This window comes from Oryza sativa, chromosome 4 (genome assembly GCF_034140825.1).
Source record: "Oryza sativa Japonica Group chromosome 4, ASM3414082v1".
Lineage (NCBI taxonomy): Eukaryota > Viridiplantae > Streptophyta > Magnoliopsida > Poales > Poaceae > Oryza > Oryza sativa.
Genome location: NC_089038.1, coordinates 123636 through 141632, shown reverse-complemented (window position 1 = coordinate 141632; position 17997 = coordinate 123636). Strand labels below are relative to the sequence as shown.

Below are 17997 nucleotides of genomic sequence, written 5' to 3'. Positions count from 1 at the left end.
TATGGCTACCGTCAGGAGAGATATAGCATTGTCTCTGATCTCGCCGGATGCGGATTCGAGGAAGAAGGCTACCCTGTTGTCGACTATGAGTCAGTACTACAGACCGCCAAGTCGACAACAGTTAGATAGGCTACCCCAAATATTGTACTGGTGTGATTATGATGAATAAGAGTAGTACCGGCTTCGGATGTTGGGTTATTACCTGACAATTCAGGGGCCCGAACCTGTATAAAAATCCTCATCTCCGTATCTTTTACCTAAGTCTCGCGTACATCCTAGTGCCAACGATCCTCATACTATGCAAATACCGGAATCGCGACATCATACGTCGACAGTGGCGCGCCAGGTAGGGCCGTAGGGGGATATTGGTGCTTTAGGATTTCGACGAGATGGGTTCGAGAAGATGGATTCTTCAACAACAAACTACTCAACGGCTTCGTATGTTGGGTGGTATGACCCGAACGAAGTACGTTCTTCGACGGATCGGGATCTTCGTCAAGCTTCGCCAAGTCATCGGCACTATGGATTCTTTGACGAGAGATACTTCAACTACTTTGGATCTGGGAAGTCTAACCTAGCCAGAGTATGTGCCCCAACAAGGTCGGAACCATCATCCTCAACAATTCGATCTCTCGAGATCGACCAAGCCTCAAGATACTTGTTACAATCTATAGTCAATAAAACTTGTTCTCAGGAAGTTCTTACAAAGCCAATCCCAACACCTGGTAATGAATTTCGGATTGTCCAGTATGCAGATGATACTCTACTTTTTTTGACTGCTTCCCAAAAAGAGCTTTTCTATCTCAAGGCAATTTTGAACACTTTTGTCTCTTCAACTAGCCTTAAGATTAACTATAGTAAGTCATGCATGATTCCTCTGAATGTAGATTTGGAAAAGGTTGATCATCTCTCAAAATTGTTTGGTTGCTCTATTGGTAAGTTACCTTTTACTTATCTGGGTCTTCCTCTTGGAACCACAAGACCAAGAGTTATAGATTTTGCTCCTCTAGTTGATAGAGTAGAGAGAAGACTCTCAGCAACCACTGCTTTGGTATCTTATGGGGACAGATTGACCATTGTGAATGCAGTTCTTTCCTCCCTTCCCACTTACTACATGTGCTCTCTTTCACTTTCAAAGACAGTTATAGAAAGTATTGATAGAGCTAGGAGACATTGCCTGTGGAGGGGATCTGATATTAATTCTAGTAGGAAGTCTTTGGTTCTCCGGGAAAGAGTTTGTCAGCTGAAAGATAGAGGTGGTTTGGGTGTAATAGACCTTAGATTGCAAAATAATGCCCTTCTCTTGAAGAATTTGCATAAGTTCTATAATAGATATCCTGTTCCCTGGGTTAGTTTGATTTGGAATACTTACTACACTGCAAAACCTCCTCATGCTGTTACTCCTAAAGGATCTTTTTGGTGGAGGGATGTTTTGCAATTTGTGGATATTTTTAGAGGCATCTCGGCCTGTACTGTGCAAGATGGAAAATCTTGTTTGTTTTGGGAAGATTTGTGGAACAATAAAGTCAGAGCCTTGGTTTATCCCAGAATATATTCTTTTGCCAGAAATTCAAATCTCTCAGTTCTGATGTTCTCTACTTCTGATCTACCTCAGCTCTTTGCCTTGCAACAATCAGCGCAAGCTTTTCAGGAATATTTGGCAATGTCAGCTGCAGATACCTTGGAGCATCTTAATGATGAGAGTGATCGCTAGACATATGTTTGGGGCAACGGTATCTTTTCCTCACAGAAAATTTATGCCATGAATTTTCCTCTTGTCCATGTGCCTGTTTATATTAAATGGATTTGGAAGAGCAGTTGTACTATGAAAGTCAAGGTGTTTGGTTGGCTACTCTCGATTGATCAGTTAAATACTTATGACATGTTAGACAGAAGGCATTGCTCCCCTCAAAATGCTTCCTTGCTCTGTGTACTTTGTTCAAAAGGATCAAGGGAAACAATTCTCCACTTATTTTTCCAGTGTCCTTTTAGCACTCAATGTTGGGCGCAATTTGGTGTGGTTTGGAATCTTCCTTTAAGCTTTGGTGAAATTTTGGTCACAGCCAGAAATTCATATAACTCTACCCATTTTGTTGAGAAGGTGCTTTATGCTGCTTGGAACATTTGGAAGCAGAGGAATAGTTTAATTTTTGAAAACATTGTTCCCTCTGTTCCCTCTTGGAGAGTTCTCTTTAGGAATGATCTCTCCCTTTTAGTTCATAGAGTCAAAAATTCTGAGAGAGATATATTGTTACAGTGGTTAAATTTGTTGTAATTTTTTTCTCCTTTATTAATATAAAATCTTAACGGTGGGGGCTTCCCCTACCGTGGTTCTTTCAAAAAAAAGATACGCGGCGTACCAAAAGATGTCATACCGTATGATGTCGAACGAGTACGCAATAAGGTAATTGGTAGATTGGTTTTTTAAATTAATCTACTAATTTCGTAGATACATCCGGCATGTATCTACAAAGGTAAGCAATATTTTATATGCAATTTATCGTACCTATTCAGATCATACAATATTGTCATATCTCTAATTTATTATGTTTACCTAGAGCATGTTTTTTATACAATATCTATTGTGCAAGTGCTTCCGATGTTAGGCCAACTACGGTCTAACGCTGGGGGCTCGCTCTGCTCTCTTCTATATGAATCATGCTTGTCTACGGTTTACATAATGCCTGATATTTAATATGCTCGTTATATCCTGATAATACTAGAAGATCCATGCAGTTTTTTGAGTACATACTCGATATTTTCTGCTATATGTCTTGTCTTCTAGAAAATATTTTTTAGGAACAATTGAGCACTCGAGTAGGTTGTGGTTGAGTACACCGCATTATCGAGAACGTTCTCGAAAAATGCAGAGTTGTTGCACACAACCTACCAACGAAGACCGACGACCTATCTCATAGCACCAACCATGGCTAGGCTATTCGAGAAAAGGTTGTTAACGGATAAATTCTCGTGAATGTTGTCGGCTTGATCACCCGACATGATTGCGAGTGGACATCCGGATATGCTATAAGTTGGGTATGTGAGTCATGCTGGCCACATGAGATGCACATGTAACAAACCAACTTTAGCACCCCTATAGGTGATTGAGAGGCTCCTACTCCTAGTTCTCAAACCAGTAGGACGTAGCGATCTCTCGCGCCTTAACTCCTGATGGTCGAGGTACGACAACGGCAATAGCGTAGCGGCCCTCGCACCACGACTTCAGATGACTTCAGATGGTTGAGGAACAGCTACGACTGGTCTTCGACCGGCAGCGTAGCGGCCCTCGTACCATGACTCCAAATGGTCGAGAGACACCTACTCACTGGTTCTCAACCAGTCAATCGTAGCGATCTCTCGTACATTTACTTCTAGTGGTCGAGTTACGACTACTACCTGGTCCTCGAACAGCGGTGTAGCGATTCTCCCACTATTTCCACTTTAAGTGGTCGAGTTAAGGCTACACCTGGTTCTCGACCAGCAGTGTAGCGATACTCCCACTACCTTTACATCTAGTGGTCGAGTTAAGGCTACACCTGGTCCTCGAACAGTGGTGTAGCAATTCTCCCATTATTTTCACTTTAAGTGGTCGAGTTACGACTACTACCTGGTCCTCGACCAGCGGTGTAGCGATTCTCCCACTATTTCCACTTTAAGTGGTCGAGTTACAACTACTACCTGGTCCTCGACCAGAGGTGTAGCGATACTCCCACTAGCTTTACTTCTCGTGGTCGAGTTAAGACTACTACCTGGTCCTCGACCAGAGGTGTAGCGATACTCTCACTAACTTTACTTCTAGTGGTCGAGTTACGACTACTACCCGGTCCTCAACCAGTGGTGTAGCGATTCTCCCACTACTTTTACTTCAAGTGGTCGAGATGTGGCTACAACTAGTTTTCGACCAGCGGTGCAGCAATCCTCCCATTACCTCTACTCCAACAAAGTTGATATCAGGTATATCACCAAGTGTTTTACCCAGAGATCCCTTACCACGATGACACCTAGAATTGAAACCTATCCTCATGTCCCTTTACGTTGTCTTGACAAGGCCTCTGAGGAACCTAAGGGAACTTCGGCTGGGGACGCCCAGAGCGGATAAGGCCTTGTCGGATCATGTAGAGACAAACGACCATGTAAGACCTGGTCATGTTAGAATTCTCGCCGTGCGTATTAACCAAGCCGTGTAATCGGAAATTGAGCTTTCCAACTTCACGGCTGGGGGCTAGGGTCAGTGCTTTTTTCAACCAAGGCAGGTCAAGGGTCCAAGAGCCTTATCCTCTGAGAACGATTCTCCGACGATAAGGCTGGGGGCTAGGGAGAGTGTATGACTCAACAAACTGACTGATCGAAGTCGGTAAAAGAGAAGACGCTCGTACACAAAACATTGGTCTGTAAATTTAATTCATTTTCAGTTTTCCATACATATTATAACATGTCACCCTTTGAGCGTTCGCTCGGGGGCTATTTCTATCTAATATTCTTTTCTGAGTATTGATTTCAGGAAAATTCTATTCAACATTGTTGAAGACTCCATGTCTCTATGGTTCTACACCAAGATCGACTAAGGCGAGTACGATGAATGTTGATGAGGCTTCGTCGCAGATTCTATGCCTTCTCGATCACTCGAGAACGGTTGGTGGATCTCGACAAGGAATACGGAATGAAGAGATGGTGTACCCGTCGAGATAAAATTTCTTGACTTCAATCCAAATTCTCGATTACAGCAAGACGGGAGACTTAATCGTATGCTCTGTACTTTCTTGGTTGACGTCGGAGATTGACTCGGACAAACCCTATAGGTGCCCGCACGAGGCTGATAAGGGAAGTCTAGCGTTATCTCTGAACTCACCGAGAACGGTCACGTGAGCTCGATAATAGTTACTCCAAGGTCTGCGGTTGAGAATATGAATTTGTTCATTTGTATTAAAGTCGGGGGCTACTGTCAGGGTTATGGATACCACATACCTAATAGTAGTTGACTAAATCTCGACAGGACCCACCACATACCATATCTTATACGGAAACTGACCTCGGATATGGAGGGAGTTCCGGATAAGGAAAGACAACCAAAGTTCTACATGGAAACGACAAGGACTACTCGGATTGTATCCATATTGGTTTCCCTAGTTCTACTTGGACAAGGGGACACCTATGGGTATAAATACAAGGCCCCCTAGGAGGAGAGGGGACACGAAACAATAGATCAAGACAGAAGATCAACATACAAGCCAATATACACTAAGACAAGACACCAGATATCGACTTCAGAGATAGGCATGGCTAGTCCCCTACGGTGCCTATGACTACCGTCAGGAGAGATATAGCGTTGTCTCTGATCTCGCCGGATGCGGATTCGAGGAAGAAGGCTACCCTGTTGTCGACTACGAGTCAGTACTACAAACCGCCAAGTCGACAACAGTTAGATAGGCTACCCCAAATATTGTACTGGTGTGATTATGATGAATAAGAGCAATACCGGCTTTGGCCAATAGGATGTAGGGTTATTACCTGACAATTCAGGGGCCCGTACCTGTATAAAAATCCTCGTCTCCATCTCTTTTGCCTAAGTCTCGCGTACATCCTAGTGCCAACGATCCCCATACTATACAAATACTGGAATCGCGACATCAAACGTCGACAAAAAGCAAATAATGTCATAGGATGTTCTAGACCCTTCAAACATATCCCATAAAATGTGTGGAAACAAAGATATGCGAATGAAAAAATATCTTCAAAATTATCCTTATAAAATAATCATCAATGAGTATTCAATAGTAATTAACTCATTCAATAGTAATTCTACTGTATCAACAATAGTAGGTATCCGTGAAAATATGAATAGCTACATAACCTAATACTATCGATTACTTCACTACAGCTTGAAATTAAAAAAAAATGTGACATGGATGACATAATAAATTTTGCAAAGCTGATTTCAATCATATGATTATAAGATTTACTATTAAAAAGCGTATATATACTTCTCAAGTGGTGATGACAGAATTGTAACGCGTAAGAAATGTAGCTATTTACATTATTACTACAATTGACACATTTATTTAGATATTGTAGGAGATAATGATCGCGGTAATATATGATAAATTATTTGTTGTTACAATGATATTCTTAATAACAAATCAAGATATATAAATCCATTACTGTTATAGCTACACTTCTTAAAAAAAATAGGTTAAAACATATTTATTATTAATTGTTATTAACATTTATATCTATTAACATAAATAATATATAAATATATTTAATAGATGGAGAGGTCATAGTTGTGTGAACACACAACTTATGTTGCTAGTTCTTCAGCCACGTGAACCGGACATCACAAAAAAAAATGCTGATAAACTACTGGCCATGTTGGTTTGGGCTGTGTTTAGTTGTTTTGGCAAAAAAAAAATTTAACGTACACGGACAATGTAGACTAATAACAAAACAAATTACAGATTCCGCCTGTAAACTGCGAGACGAATCTAATAAGCCTAATTAATCTGTTATTAACAAATATTTACTGTAGCACCACATTGTCAAATCATGGCGTAATTAGGCTCAAAAGATTCGTCTCGCAATTTACATGTAAACTATGCAATTAGTTTTTTTTCATATTTAATGCTTCATGTATATGTCCAAACATTTGATGTGATGGAAAAGTTGGAAGTTTGAACGTAAACCTCCGATGATATTTTAACCAAACATGTTTTTAAAATACAATATAAATCTCTTCTATTAAATGTTTGGTCACATGTATGGAAAATTAAATGTGGACGAAAAAACCAATTGCACGGTTTGCATATAAATTACGAGACAAATCATTTTAGCCTAATTACGCCATGATTTGATAATGTGATGCTACAGTAAACATTTGCTGATGACGGATTAATTAGGCTTAATAAATTCGTCTCGCAGTTTAGAGACGGAATTTATTGTTTTATTATTAGTCTATGTTTAATATTTTAAATATGTATTCATATACTTAAAAAAAATTTGGCACACGAACTAAACACAGCCATATCGATATGGTTAAAGAGATAGGGTAGCAGGCTGCCGTACGTCGCCGATGATTCACCTAGCAGAGCCGCAGTAGTAGAGTGTACAGTTTTGAATGCGCCGCACCAGCCGCGCTACCCCTCCTACTAGTACGTACTTACCGCAGCAAGCTAGTGGTAGACGTTATTCTCTCCGTTGTATTTTGTATTTTAAGTGCAGCTATTTTTTTCCTAATTTTGATTATCTGTTTTATTTAAATATTTTTTTAAAAAAATTAAAAACATAAGTCACGAGTAAAGTACTATTCATATTTTATCATCTCATAACAACAAAAAAAATACTAATTATAAAAAAAATTTCAAATAAGACGGACGATTAAAGTTGGAACGGAAAGTCATAGCTGCACTTAAAATGGGACGGAGGAAGTAGTCTACTTGGTTCGATCGTTGACGAGAGAAAAACAAAGAGAAGAGGAGAATGAGATGAGCCATGCATACGGTTGCGCAGAATAAGACCAAGACCGAAAAATTCGTTAGTAGTCGGTTTCAACCAGTGAAATACCAAAATATATTCTGTCAATTCAATTAGTGATATCGGTTAACCGAATTGACCCATGTGGCCTAACCTAGTGGGCCTAATAAGCCCACTAATTCGGCATACTAAACCTTAGAGGCAGGGTAGAGAGCTGCTCCTCCGCCTCCATCGTTCCTCGGTTCACACCACCTCCGTCTCCATCGCGCTCACGCATCCATCCTCTGCTTGACTACATCCATCGCACCGCCTCATTAGCGTGCACCACCTCGCGCCTCCACCTCCAACCAGCCTCCGCCTTCATCTCTTCAGTCCCCACCCTCACGATCGAGTTTCAGGAATAAAAGAGAGAGATAGAGAGTTCGGAGCTCCTAAACGTGCGGCGCTGCCATCGGCGACTTGCACTGCACTGAGATGAATGGGATTTGGAACTTCTCGTGGAGTGATGAAGATCGATGGGATACAAGTCATGGCAAGATTAATTTGCTTCTTTTTTTCCCCTATGAGTCGTGCTCTTTTGCTACTAGCATCGTATGATAGTTATTCATTTGAGTTGCTTTGATTCATCAATGTTGTATCGTCGACTTATTTATTTTTGTGATTAATTCTTTTGTTGTTTAAATCACTGTTATGGGTTAGTTCGGTCCTTAATCGAAACCAAAACAAAATAACTGAAGACTAAAGTGCTCGGTTTTGAATTTTTTTAAGATCGACAAGTCTTGTGATTTTGAAGATTGAATTTTCCAAAAAAAAACAGAGAAACCGAGCTGAATTTGTCGGTTAAATCGAATAGCCACCCCTAGCCGTGCTGCCGGCCGCAGCACAAGTGCACTGCAGGCAAAGGCGAGAACACACGTGTCCTGTACTCCAGTGATCCAGTCTAGTCCTAGCCGGTCGGTCCAGGCCGGTCCAGACCATTCTTTGCTGGAATGGAGACCTTGAGATTAACAAAGGAGTTGACCCTTCAGCCCTTCACTCTAGAATAGTATATAACTAGGCAATGCTTCATCAACTTGTACTCTATTTATTTTTAAAAAAAGGAAAGAAAACTTGTACTCTATTCATCCAGGCCTTTCCTTTTCTAAGGAACGGAAGAACGGAGTAATGTGACATTTTCCAAGCTACGAAAACTATTTCGTACAGTTTCTTTAAAAATAATATATCAACTTTTAAAAACCCGATTTTTTTATTTGTAATAATTAATAACTCTAAAATTAAATAAGTAGTAAACATAGTTTCAAAATTATAGAAATAGGAAGGACGCTCTTCCGTATAGCGTCCAGATATGGACGTTGTTGAGGACTGCGTCCATGTGCGGACGCCCTTGGCGATAGCGTCCAGCATAGTGGGCTGCTGCGGACCTAACCTGGGCCGATCATCAAACAACCGAGTCAATAAGCCTAAAAAATACAAAAGCCGGGTCAATAGTTTGATGATCAATGATCCGAATGTAATTATTGATCGGCCTTCATCCTCGTGCAAACGCAATCTGGTAGAAGCAAATTAACCGACATTCGTCCTCGTGACAAACGCTATATGGTAGAAGCAAATTAACCATTCTAGATACAATAATTTTGATGATAGTAATATGTGTTGTGCGCTTGTGGTCAGAACAGCTGCATCAGTCCATGAGACCTTTATAGGAAGAGGCAAATCCCACTTATATATAATTACATCATGGCAGCTTACATCACTGCACTTACATGAACATGTTCTACTGTCTGCGCTTCAGTTTTAAACACTCTTCCCTATCCAAACAAAGAGCCTAACAGGAACATGCAACTACATGTTGAGACGACAAACACTTATATTCCGTCCATGTGAAGAGCTGAACACCTCCAAAGCCATTATCCTTAGTTTTGTAAGCCCCCTATGGCCCTATAGCAGTAGCAGACACCCTTGCTGTCTTTATGCAACAAAGCCACAACAATCACATATGCTGGATATCTCATAGAAGGATCAATCTGAAATTCATTCTGGAAACAGGCCATGCGCTCCATATTTTCCTTGATAAATTCCACCAATTATGTCAGGATCATACTACAAAAGGACATGCAGATAGGTCAGCAAATGAAACAAAGTTACAAATTAATGGCAACCAGTGAAGATGTATCAAATTATCTTCGGCTAATCCCATATTGTAGAAAAACAATATTATCTTCAGGTTGCTAGCAGAGACCATGCAGGGTATGGTATCAGCGGAAGCCCGGGGAAGACTAGTGGACCGCGGCGACGGCCTTCCAGGATGGAGGCAGACGGCGGCTGTAGCCTCCCAAGATTCACGATGGACACGCCTCCCACATATGGAGGAGAAGGGCAGCGGTGGCCGACGGTGCCTCCTCTCGCTCGGAGGAAGAATGGAAGAGGATTGCGGCAGATGGGTAGGTTTTGTGCATTTTTCTTTTTCCCATGGATGAGGAGATGAATCATGAATGGGCCACGAATACGATGGGCTGTAACAGCCTGGACGCTGTGCACCACCACGTCCCTAGGTGGACGCTATTTACGAGAGCGTCCACGCCTGGACACTAAGATGGATAGCGTCCTTCCTATTTTTACAAATCGTGCCCAAGATTTACTAGATATTTAATTCGTGGATTATTAATTATTATAAAAAAAATTCAGCTTTAAAACTACTTTAAGGGCCCCTTTAAATCGCAGGGTTGAAAAAATGGAGAGATAGAAAAAACACAGGATTCTGACAGGAATTGAAGCGTAAAATAGAGGATTACAAAACACATGAAAAACATAGGAATGGTTGTTTGATTGTTGCGCAGGAAAAACGTAGGAATCAGATGAAAAAGATAGACTCAGGGAAAATTTTCCAAGAGGTTGAAGCTTTTGCTATAGGAATTTCATAGGAAATTTTCTCCAAAATCCATATGCAATGTGTCATTCTATAGGAATTTCATAGGATTTAAAAAGCTTCAATCATTTAAATCAAAAGGCCAAATAGGAAAATTTTCTATACTATTTGAATCCTATAAAATTCCTATATAAATCCTTTGATTCAAATGGGCCCTAAATCTTCCAAGGAAACCTTATCTTCCCCGAATAGGATTCTAATTCCTTATATTCCGAGAAGATAATTTCCATCTTTATTTGTCATATTACCTTAATCAAAAGACATCTTCGCGTATATAATCAAGTGTATTTCATGAATCCGTGTATAGGAGGTATGCATTATCCTTAACACTAACACCTACTCCCTCCGGTTCCATAATTCTTAATGTTTTGAACAATGACACGGCCTTCAAAATATATCTTTGACTTTGTTTTTCTACTGTAATATATTCAATAAATAAATGCATGTTTACTTTTCTTACAGTACTTTAAAAGATAAATCTATATATATATATATATATATATATATATATATATATATATATATATATATATATATATATATATATATATATATATATATATATATATATATATATATATATATATATATATATATATATATTGTTATTGATGATCAAAGTTATAAAAATTTGACCTCTACCTTTTCTAAGACTTCAAGAATTATGGAACCGGAGGGAGTACGTCCCTAAGATAACTTAGTCGGTATATCCCATCGATACAGATGCGGTAGAATTTTTTTATTACATGGATGTAGACACATAACAATCAAATATGCTCATGAACTCATTCATAACACACCCTCAAAGAGGCAAAGATCAACAATAAATCTCTGACCTCCCTGAATTTCTATCTGTAGTGCAACCATTTGTGTTTAGTATTTGTGGGTATCTGGATTTGAATCCTGGTAGGTTGAATCGTGGTTGTTCATGCACCCGCAACTCCACTACTTGTATTAGAAAATCATATTAATTTATATTTTAAGTTTGAAATAATTAACTTAATTAATCATACACTAATAGTTTATCTTGTTTTATGTATAATTTTAATCCCTCTCAAATATACGGTGAAAAATTGGATTGTGGTGGTGTGGCAATGATGTATAGCAAGAAGAATAAATAAGCAATCAAGTGAACTAGCTGGGTGGCCCGCGCAATTGCGCGGCTAGCACCTAAACAAAATCATTTTTTTATTATGATTTTACTTAAAATTTATTAAATAGCTATCTCATTGTCTTAAGAGTTTGAAAGACCAAATCTTATCATCCACGTGTTCCTAATTATATATATAGTTTTTTAAAAGTCACACCAGTTGCTACCTCTTATGTCATTTCCTTTTTTATTTGCTTGCTCGCTCTACCACTATTTTTGTTCATTCTCCTTGGAACCTTTAAGAATTAGATCTTATAGTTTTTAGAGTTTATTGTCACGTTGGGTTTCGTTTTTATAATTTCTAGACGTCCCGTCAAACGTTGCCATTATACTCCTCTGTATCCCGTCCACTGTCTCTTCTCTTTATTGTTATTAAGATTTTAAAAATTAAATATAATTATCATTTGGGTTCATTTTTACTTTCTAGAAGTCCCGTCACTGTCAGCGGCTTTGCCATTGTACTTCTCTACGGCTCGCCCGCTGCCTCCCTTCTTTATTGACATTGAGATTTTAAAATCGAACATGATTATCATTATTTTTTTTACTTTTGAAAGTTCCGAACATTTAAAAATTGAACCTTGTAGTTTTTAGAGTTTATTGTCTTGTTTGGTTTCATTTTTTATAATTTTTAGAAGTCTCGTCAAACGATGCCACTATACTCATGTGCGGCCCGTCCGCCGCCTACTCTTTTATTGTCATTGTGGTTTTAAAAATAGAACATAACTATCGTTGGAATTCATTTTTTTTATTTTCTAGAAGTCCTGTCAAACCGTCGGCTCTGCAACTGTACTCCTATACACCCCGTCTACTGCTTCTATTTTTTATTGTCATTGAGATTTTAAAAATCGACTATGATTATCAATGGGGTTTATTTTTTTTACTTTTTAGAAGTCCCGACAATCGCCTTGCTCGTTTGCTTCACAGCCTGTTGTCGTCCCTCCTTTTAATTGTCATTAGGATTCTATTTGGTGTTTTATTAACATTTTTTATATGTCGTATCAACCGCCATCACTCTACTTCTTTATAGGCATGTTACTTAATTTATCTCGTCATATGTTTTAGATGGTATTTTCTTTCAATAGTCTTTATTTTTATCACAAATTTTAGTTATTTATAAATTGTATTCCTAATTTAAATCTTATTTTTCTTTTTCTAATTTCATATTTTCTTTTTCAAATTTCAATTAATATCGTATTGTGTTCTTTTAATATTTTTATTTTTTATTTTCAGTTTCAGTTGTTTCAAAATTGTATTCCTACTTGAACTCTCTTTTAATTTTTCTAATTTTGGTTATTATTTTATTTTTTATTCTGAATTTTAATTAATCTCGTATTGTGTTCTTATATGGATTCTTCTTTCAATATTGCTTATTTTTAATTCCGATTTTTAGCTAATTTTAAATTGTATTCTTACTTGAACTATTCTTTTTTGTTTTGCTATTTCGGATTTTATTTTTATTTTTATTCCCAATTTTAATTAATCTCGTACTGGGTTCTTATATGGACTCTTCTTTTAATATTCCTTATTTCAATTCAGAATTTCAGCTATTTTAAAATTATATTCCTACTTGGACTCTCCTTTTCTTTTCTAATTTTGGATTTTATTTTATTTTTATTTAGAATTTTGATTGATCTCGTATTGGGTTTTTATATGGAAACTTCTATCAATATTGCTTATTTTTAATTCCGAATTTCAGCTATTTTTAGATTGTATTTCTACTTGGACTCTTCTCTTCTTCTTTTTTTCTAATTTAGGATTTTATTTTATTTTTATTTCGAATTTTGATTAATCTTGTATTGGATTCTTATATGTAAACTTATTTCAATATAGATTATTTTTAATTCCGAAATTTCAGCTATTTTTAGATTGTATTTCTACTTAGACTCTCATTTTCTTTTTTTTCTTTTTCTCTGATTAATGTGGGAATTTTTAGCCCCCACAGCGAATATGGTGCCTTCTTTTCGAGCTAATATAATAGATAGATACGAGGGGGGCGGTCAAATAGGGCGGAGAGAGAAGATGGGTTGATGATAATAATTGGGCAACTCTCGTCGTCGTCCGGTAGGGAGTAAATTATTAGGGGAGAGGGAGACTGGACTGTTTGCAATAAAGCAATGCTAGTAGTAGTAGTAGTATATTAATACCGAAACCAAAACCGCAGTAGGGGGGAGGGGAGAGAGCAGCTTGCCGTCATGCCATGTGATACATGATAGGAGTAGAAGGAGAAGAGGAGAGAGAGTGTGTGTGAATCAGTGAATTAAGGTGGTATAAGTAGCAAGCGCCACCGGGGAGAGTTCCTTGCTTGGTTTGGTTCCTCTCTGCTTCTCTCTCTTTTCCTCCCTCCGGCGACCACCAGCATACCATACCATCGCCGGCTTGCTTGCTTCCTTCCTTCCTTCCTTGGGGGAGAGAGAGAGTGTGTGTGTGATGGGGACGGGGTGGCGGAGGGCACTGTGCACGTCGGTCCGGCGAGATCCGGAGCAACAAGAGGTGAAGAGGCGAGGAGAGGCCCCAAGCCCCCGGTGTGGAGGAGGCAGCAGGCTGGGTGGCTTCTTCTCCGCCATCTCCAGCAGCCATAGCAGCAGTAATCCAGCAACAACGACGCCCACCCTGCGATGCCGCACCAAACCAAAGCCACAGTCCAGCAGCAGCGACCACCAGCAGCAGCTTCCGTCGTCCGCGCCGGCGCCCAAGAAGAGGATGCCTCTGCTGCAGGCTCTCTCCGTGCCATCCTCGCCCAGATCCCCCTCCAGATTCGCCCTCCTCAAGGCCTCCATCCTGCCCAACAAGGTAGGTACCTCTTCTTCTCCTTCTTTAGAAATGATGATGACTCAAATGAAGAATAAATAGCTCCTGCCTGCCTTGGCCCTGTGATCCCCCATGCATATCATATATATTATGCTCTTCTTCCTCTTCTAATCTGGCTGTAGCGGCGGACGGACGGAGATGGAGATCGAATCGATCAATCATTGCCACCACTCTCTCTTTTGTCCTAATCCCCTTCCCTTCCCTCCCCTCCTTGAGATTCGATTCGATTCGCCTCACGCAATAATAATAATAATTACTCCCTCCGTTTTAAAATATTTGACACAGTTGACTTTTTAGCATATATTTGATCGTTTGTCTTATTCAAAAACTTTTGTGAAATATGTAAAATTATATGCCTATATAAAAATATATTTAACAATGAATCAAATGATAGAAAAATAATTGATAACTACTTAAATTTTTAAACATGTGCTAAAAATTCAACGGCAGGTAGTAAAATGGAGGTAGTAACTAATAATAACATCACAGGCAGAGGAGCAGCTTTCCTTCCGTCCTGCAACTGCAATCCCCCACCCCGCCACTTCCTCTTTTCTTTTTGTTTCTTTTTAAATTTCTTTCTTCTGGGAATGGGAGTGACAATGCGAGTGAGAAGCAGAATGGAACCCATGAAATTAACGGTGAAGGTATAATTGCAGATATAGGTAGGTAGAGATAGATCGAGAGGATGGATGATCTCGAACAAGATGTAAAAGGATGATGATGCAGGGCCCAAAGGAAGAGAGAAAGGCTGCTCCTCTCTTTTGGAGTATGTCAAACAACAAGTGAAAGGCTGGCTGGGGATTGGGGAAAGATGGATCAGATTCAGATCAGATCGCCCAGCTTTTTCTTGATTTTGATCCTCCATCGATTACCAATCAATCAAATGCCTGCCAAAAAGAAAGATCCTCCAGCCTTTCTTTCTTTCTTAATTTTGCTCCATCCACAGCACTCCACTCACTGTCGACTCTGTTTATTTAGTTTAGGGATTAGGGATTATTACTAGTCTTGTTGTACTTGTTGATTTTGTTGAGAGAAAAGAAAAGAAGGAATTGATTGCTAAAGAAATAAATAATGTTGGATGGATGCAGAGCCGGTGCGGCGTGTGCTCCCACGGCGTGAAGACCGGCGCGGCGGCGGTGTTCACGGCGGAGTGCTCCCACTCCTTCCACTTCCCCTGCATCGCCGCCCACGCCCACGCCCTCGCCGCCGCCACCGCTCTCTCCTGCCCCGTCTGCGCCGCGCCATGGCGCCAGGCCCCCTTCATCAACAAGCGCACCACCACCACCGACGACCACAAGCGCAAGTCCTACGACGACGACGAGCCCCTCCTCGCGCCCAAGGCCGCCGCCGGCGCCTTCAACCCTATCCCCGAGGACGACGAGGACGACGCCACCGAGTTCAGGGGCTTCTTCCCGGCGCGCCCCAGGAGCGGGCTGGCCGTCACCCTCGCCCCGGACGCCGCCCTCGTGTCCGCTGGGCGGAGGCACGGCAAGTACGTGGTGGCCGTGAGGGTGAAGGCGCCCGCCCTGCGCTCCTCGCCCTCCACGCGCGCCCCCATCGACCTCGTCACCGTCCTCGACGTCAGCCAGGGCATGATGGGCGACAAGCTTCACATGCTCAAGAGAGGCATGCGCCTCGTCATCGCCTCTCTCGGCCCCGCCGACCGCCTCGCCATCGTCGCCTTCTCCGGCGCCGCCAAGCGCCTCCTCCCGCTGCGCCGGATGACGCGCCAGGGCCAGCGCTCCGCCCGCCAGATCGTCGATCGCCTTGTCGTCTGCGCCGCCGCCCAGGGCCAGGAACAGCCGCAGGCCGTCTGCGTTGGCGACGCGCTGCGCAAGGCCACCAAGGTGCTCGAGGACCGCCGCGACCGCAACCCCGTCGCCACCGTCATGCTCCTCTCCGACACGCAGCAGCAGCAGCAGCAGCAGCAGGATGCGATCCGGCGCCCGCCAGCCGCCCCTCCGGCCACGCGATTCACGCACGTCGAGATCCCCATCGGGCCAGGGGAGGAGCCGGCCCGGTCGGCGCTGGTGGCGGAGGAGGACGACGACCAGTTCTCGGAGCACGCCTTCGCGAAATGCCTGGGCGGCCTCGTCAGCGTGGTGATGCAGGAGGTGCAGCTGGAGCTGGCGTTCCCGACGGGCGAGATCACGGCGGTGTACTCGTGCGGCCACGGGCAGCAGGCGGTGGCCCTTGGGGGCGGTGGCGGCGGCGCGGCGGTGAGTGTCTCCCTGGGCGAGATGTACGCGGAGGAAGAGCGGGAGCTGCTGGTGGAGCTGCGCGCGCCGCTGAGCCAGAGCCACCCACACTCGCTGTCCGTGCGGTGCAGCTACCGTGAGCCGGCGTCGCAGGAGACGGTGCGCGGCGCGGAGCAGCAGCTGGTGGTGCCGGCCCTCCACGGCGGGAGCTCGTCGCGGCGGCTGCACGACCTGTTCGTGGCGACACGGGCGGTGGCCGAGTCGCGGCGGCTGGCGGAGCTGAACGACTACGCGACGGCCATCCACCTGCTGTCGTCGGCGCGGGCGGTGGTGGTGCAGTCGGCGGAGCAGGGGCTGGTTGGCAGCCTGGACACGGAGCTGAGCGACATGCGGTGGCGGCGCGGGCAGTCGGCAGGCAGGCGGCGTGGCGGCGAGTCGGAGGAGACTCCGGTGGGGACGCCGCGGGCGCGGGGGGGAGAGCCGCTGACGCCGACGTCGGCGTGGCGCGCGGCGGAGCAGCTGGCCAAGGTGGCCATCATGCGCAAGTCCATGAACCGTGTCAGCGATCTCCACGGTTTCGAGAACGCCAGATTCTGATTCTCATCATCTATCAATCTCAGCTCAGCTTGTAATCAATGATAATTTTCTTTTCTTTTTCATTTTCATTTTCATTTTCTTCTTATGTGAAATGAATCAACAAACACAAGATATGTCTCCACGACGAAGAAGAAAGAAGAAAGGCAGAATTAAGAAGAGGGAGGAGTCCCTGCCGGAGCGCGGCGGACGTAAATTACATCTACTCCCTCCATTACTGTTTTCTTTTTCTCTTCTCTTTTTGTACTCCTATTCAAAAATTTGAACTAGTTTAGACAGTCTCATCCTCTCTAACTGTCACTTTGCCACTCATTCTCGCTTCTCGTCTCCCAAGTATCAAATCGTTCGTTATCTAACAACAGTATCTTTTGCATACCAACTAATAAATTTTACCAAAATATGTAAAAAAAAGATCGTACATGCACTTCCAATTACACTTATGTGTAAAATATTAATCTAAAATTCACTATATTTTAGTCGTAACAAAAAAAATTAAAATCCCTAATAGTTTTAAGAATATAAATCTGTTAGAATTTTGACTCTTTTTCTCTATGTATAGAATGAATTTGAAGATAAAATATTACACATAAATGCGATACTACTAAAAGTACTTATATATTTTTTTTCTTCAATTTTTGATGAAGTTTGTTTGTTGGTGTGCATGTATGTACACATACATCGGATACATTCCCATCTAACAAACGAACTTATCTTTCATTATCTATAGAAACCAAAAATCAAATCTTTTATTATCTAAAACGCGAAAACCAAACCATTCGTTATCTAAAAACCAAAAAGAAAATATTTCTTTCTTTATTTCCATTTTTCAGTTACTACGTACTCCCTCCGACCGA

At 41.9% G+C, this 17997-nt stretch overlaps 1 protein-coding gene and 1 long non-coding RNA gene across 2 annotated transcripts; one reads left to right on the top strand and one right to left on the bottom strand.

Moving 5' to 3' along the window:
• Positions 1 to 9142: 9142 nt before the first annotated feature.
• Positions 9143 to 9921, bottom strand: LOC112938709 (uncharacterized). The gene is made up of 2 exons (XR_003241958.2): positions 9707 to 9921; positions 9143 to 9567 (listed from the first exon to the last, which is right to left on the bottom strand). It is a non-coding gene; the product is annotated as an uncharacterized lncRNA (long non-coding RNA).
• A 3922-nt stretch (positions 9922 to 13843) lies between these two features.
• On the top strand, positions 13844 to 17425 carry LOC4334888 (E3 ubiquitin-protein ligase WAV3). The gene is made up of 2 exons (XM_015777873.3): positions 13844 to 14333; positions 15440 to 17425. Exons 1-2 carry the CDS (start codon positions 13971 to 13973, stop codon positions 17144 to 17146), a joined length of 2070 nt encoding a protein of 689 aa, XP_015633359.1. The 5' UTR covers positions 13844 to 13970; the 3' UTR covers positions 17147 to 17425.
• The last annotated feature ends 572 nt before the right edge of the window (positions 17426 to 17997 follow it).